This window comes from Chelonoidis abingdonii, chromosome 4 (assembly GCF_003597395.2).
Source record: "Chelonoidis abingdonii isolate Lonesome George chromosome 4, CheloAbing_2.0, whole genome shotgun sequence".
NCBI lineage: Eukaryota > Metazoa > Chordata > Testudines > Testudinidae > Chelonoidis > Chelonoidis abingdonii.
Genome location: NC_133772.1, coordinates 2,265,366 through 2,268,811, shown reverse-complemented (window position 1 = coordinate 2,268,811; position 3,446 = coordinate 2,265,366). Strand labels below are relative to the sequence as shown.

General features: G+C 63.8%; 1 protein-coding gene across 1 annotated transcript in view; it reads right to left on the bottom strand.

Annotated features, from left to right (window-relative positions):
* Positions 1–2,154: 2,154 nt before the first annotated feature.
* Positions 2,155–3,446, bottom strand: part of MFAP4 (microfibril associated protein 4) — a 6,810-nt gene continuing 5,518 nt past the window's right edge. The window contains exon 5 of the mRNA XM_032765174.2: positions 2,155–2,739. Within this exon, the coding sequence (XP_032621065.1) occupies positions 2,492–2,739 (248 nt within the window). The 3' untranslated portion in view covers positions 2,155–2,491. The remainder of the gene's footprint in view (positions 2,740–3,446) is intronic.

The following is a 3,446-nucleotide window of genomic DNA, read 5'->3' as shown; positions in this document are numbered from 1 at the left end:
TCCCGACCCGCAGCCCCCTGCTAGCTCAGTCCTGCCACCCCTAGCTCTGCCGGTCCCCTCACTCCCGACCCGCAGCCCCCTGGGGCCCAGGGGGACACAGGCCGGGCTCCCAGCTGAGGCTCTGCGGAGCGGTTGGCCGAGGCTCTGGATCTCCAGGACCCGTGTGCAGTGAGCTCATCCCTCAAATGGTCGCTTTGGCTGCAGGGCCTGGGCGGGAGCCAAGTATAATCACAGCGAGCCAGGGAACTGCAGCTGTCTAGACACGTCTGGTGGGTCAGACCGGAGCGAGGGGAGGGGGAGTGGGCTGGGAGCCAGGACTCCTGGGTTCTCTCCCCGGCTCTGGGAAGGGAATGGGGGCTGGTGGGTCAGAGCAGGGGGGGCTGGGAGCCAGGACTCCTGGGTTCTCTCCCCGGCTCTGGGACAGGAGCGGGGTCTAGTGGTTAGAGCAGGGGGCTGGGAGCCAGGACTCCTGTCTTCTCTCACCAGCTTTGGGGCAGGAGTGGGGGCTGGTGGGTTAGCGGGGGCTGGAAGGAACTCTCTTACCAAGAAGAATAACAAAGAGGAGCTGGGCTCCCATCCCAGGACCATGAAACATCTTGTGGTCGGTCTCTCAGATTCCTGGCTCTGGGGCAGCAGCAGGTGTCGAGGCCAAAGGATCCCACACGACTAGCTGTTCTGAGCCCTGCCCAGCCCTGCTGCCCTGGGATTGTGCCTGGGGCCACCACCACTGCCTCTCCCTCCCCCCTGCAGTGAGGCTGGGAGCCAGGACGCCTGGGTTCTCTGCCCCATGGACTCCTTCCCCCTCCTGTCACTCTTAGCACAGTGGCCGATATTCAGAGACCTCTCTTGCGTGGCCATTTCCCACTGGGACTCTGTGTCCGGTCAGGCCCGGTGGGGGGGACGGGGGACTGGTACATATGGCGGGATTAGCCAGGGCTTCTGGGGTCTAGAGTGTAAAGTCAGTGCTCAGGCGCCAAGCAAGGAATCTGGGATATGACTCAAGAGTGGGGGGCGGAAATCTAGCCCTGGTCCGGGGGACTGGTTGGCTCAGGGGGATGGGGAATGGGAGACGGGGCCTGTTCCCACTAGGGGGCACTGGTTGGGATCCAGCCCCAAGGCAGGGACTGGCTGGCTCCGGGGGGTGGGGAATGGGGCAGGGGCCTTTCCCCTCTAGGGGACGCTGGCTCTGAGGGTTTCTCCTCTGTTTGTTTACTGTTGTTATCTGCATTTTGCTGGGGTAATTTCTACCCAGCTCCAGCTGGGCCCTTTCCCCTGCTCCGCCGGCGGCTCTTCAATGCACAGGGAAATCATGGGGTGTCCTATGGGTGAGCGAGTGTGTGTGCGGAGCAGTTCACGCCGCCCAGTCTCTGTCCGGAAAGCTGAGTCCCGCACTGGTGCGAGGGACTTTCTCGTTCTTTTCTCTCTCCCCTCTAGCTTTGCCTGCTTTAGGGACGACCAGACGGGGGTTTATGCAGCACCTAGCGCTGTGAGCTGGTGCCCCCTAGAGGGGAGAGGCCCCATGTCCCATTCCCTGCCCCCCTGGACAGGTCAGTCCCCTTCCCCCTGTTGGGGTGAGATTTTTTGCCTGGGGGCTGGCGGGAGGATGGCATGGGGGGGAAGGGCTCTGAGCCCTAGGATACCACTGGAGGTATGGAAGAGAGTGGTGCCATGCAGTGCATTGTGGGACAAAGTCTATCCCAGGCCCCTCTGGGAACAAGGGGATGGGACCAGGCGTCCGGGATGGCAGGGCCCCCAGGCTCCCCCACCCCCGATGCAGGGCCTTTTGGTGCAAACTGAGTTGAGACCTGGTGTCACTCCAAGACCTGTTGGAGGAGGGGAGAGTGTCAGGGGGTGGAATAAGGACTGGGGGACCCCACGTGTGCTGACAGGGATCGGGGTTGGGTCCCCCAGCATCCTCCCCCCACCCTCATCCTGCAAAGAGCCAGTGAGGAGCCTCAAGGAACCGAGTTTTATTAGGGGACAGAGAGTGGGGCACAAGGGGGCAGCAGCCAGCCTCTCGGGTGGGTGCCCCTCACTCCCGACCCACAGCCCCCTGTCAGCCTAGCCCTGGGCTCCCCCTTCCTGCAGCTGGTGCCCCTCAGTACCGACCTGCAGCCCCCTGCCAGCCTAGCCCTGGGCTCTCCCCTTCCTGCAGCTGGTGTCCCTCAATACCGACCCGCAGCCCCCTGCCAGCCTAGCCCTGGGGTCCCCCCTTCCCGCAGCTGGTGCCCCTCAGTCCTGACCCGCAGCCCCCTGCTGCCCCTCCTCCGAATCCTCAGTCCGGCCCGGTCTCGCGGCGCCGGGTCACCCAGGTTGGGATTAAAACTCACGTTCCCAGTCCGATATAATAAAAGCCCGTTGAGCCACAGGACTCTGCTCCTCAGGGCTCTATCCTGATGCCCCCTGCCCCCTTTCTCCCCCCCGATCCCTTCCCCCGAACTCCCCTGAGCTCTGGCCCCGATCCCGGGGGGAGGAGGGGGGCGCGCGCGGCTCAGATGCGCCGGATCTTCATCTCGCTCTTGCGGAGCGAGTAGTAGAAGCCTTTCCACTGGGCCCAGTTGAGGCCGTTGGCATAGGAGAGGTGGGCCCCGCCCAGGTAGAAGCCGTTGAGGTTGGAGAAGTGGCAGCTCTTGAACCACCAGGCGCCGGAGGAGAGGGCGGCGCAGTTCTGCACGTACAGGTCTTGGTCGCGGTCGAAGGTGGAGAACTTCTGCCCGGTGTGGTAGGACAAGGAGTCGCCTGGAGAGGGTGGGGGAAGAGGGGATGGGTTAGATGAGGCGTCTCCGTCTCAGCCCGGGCGGGGATGGGCCCCTTTGATTTCCAAGGTGGCTTTTGGCTGGTGAGAGGGTGATTAAGGAGGGCCCCGGGGATGCCCCCGGAGCTCAGGGTTGCCAAGCGATTGAGCTCACAAGGTAGCAGAGATAGGGGTGGGTTGGAGCAGAGGGGTGGGAGCGCGTCAGGGCTCCAAGTGTCAGGATGACAAGCCCCAGCACTAAGATGTAGCCACCTCTGGGGCGGGGCAGCTGGGGAACAGCCACACAGAGATGCTGCCCGGGGATGGCTCACTCGAGGCTGAGATGCAGCCACCTCTGGGACAGGGCAGGTGGGGGTTTGACTCAGAGGAGACTAACATTGACTCCCTCATCAGTGTCAGGACTCCTGGGTTCTCTCCCCAGCTCTGGGAGGGGAAGGGGGTCGAGTGGGTCAGAGCAGGGAGGGTCTGGGAACCAGGATTCTTGGGTTCTCTCCCCAGTTCTGGGAGGGGAGTGGGGGCTGGTGGTTAGAGCAGGGGGGCTGGAAGCCAGGACTCCTGGGTTCTCTCCCCAGCTCTGGGAGGGGAAGGGGGTCGAGTGGGTCAGAGCAGGGAGGGTCTGGGAACCAGGATTCTTGGGTTCTCTCCCCAGTTCTGGGAGGGGAGTGGGGGCTGGTGGTTAGAGCAGGGGGGC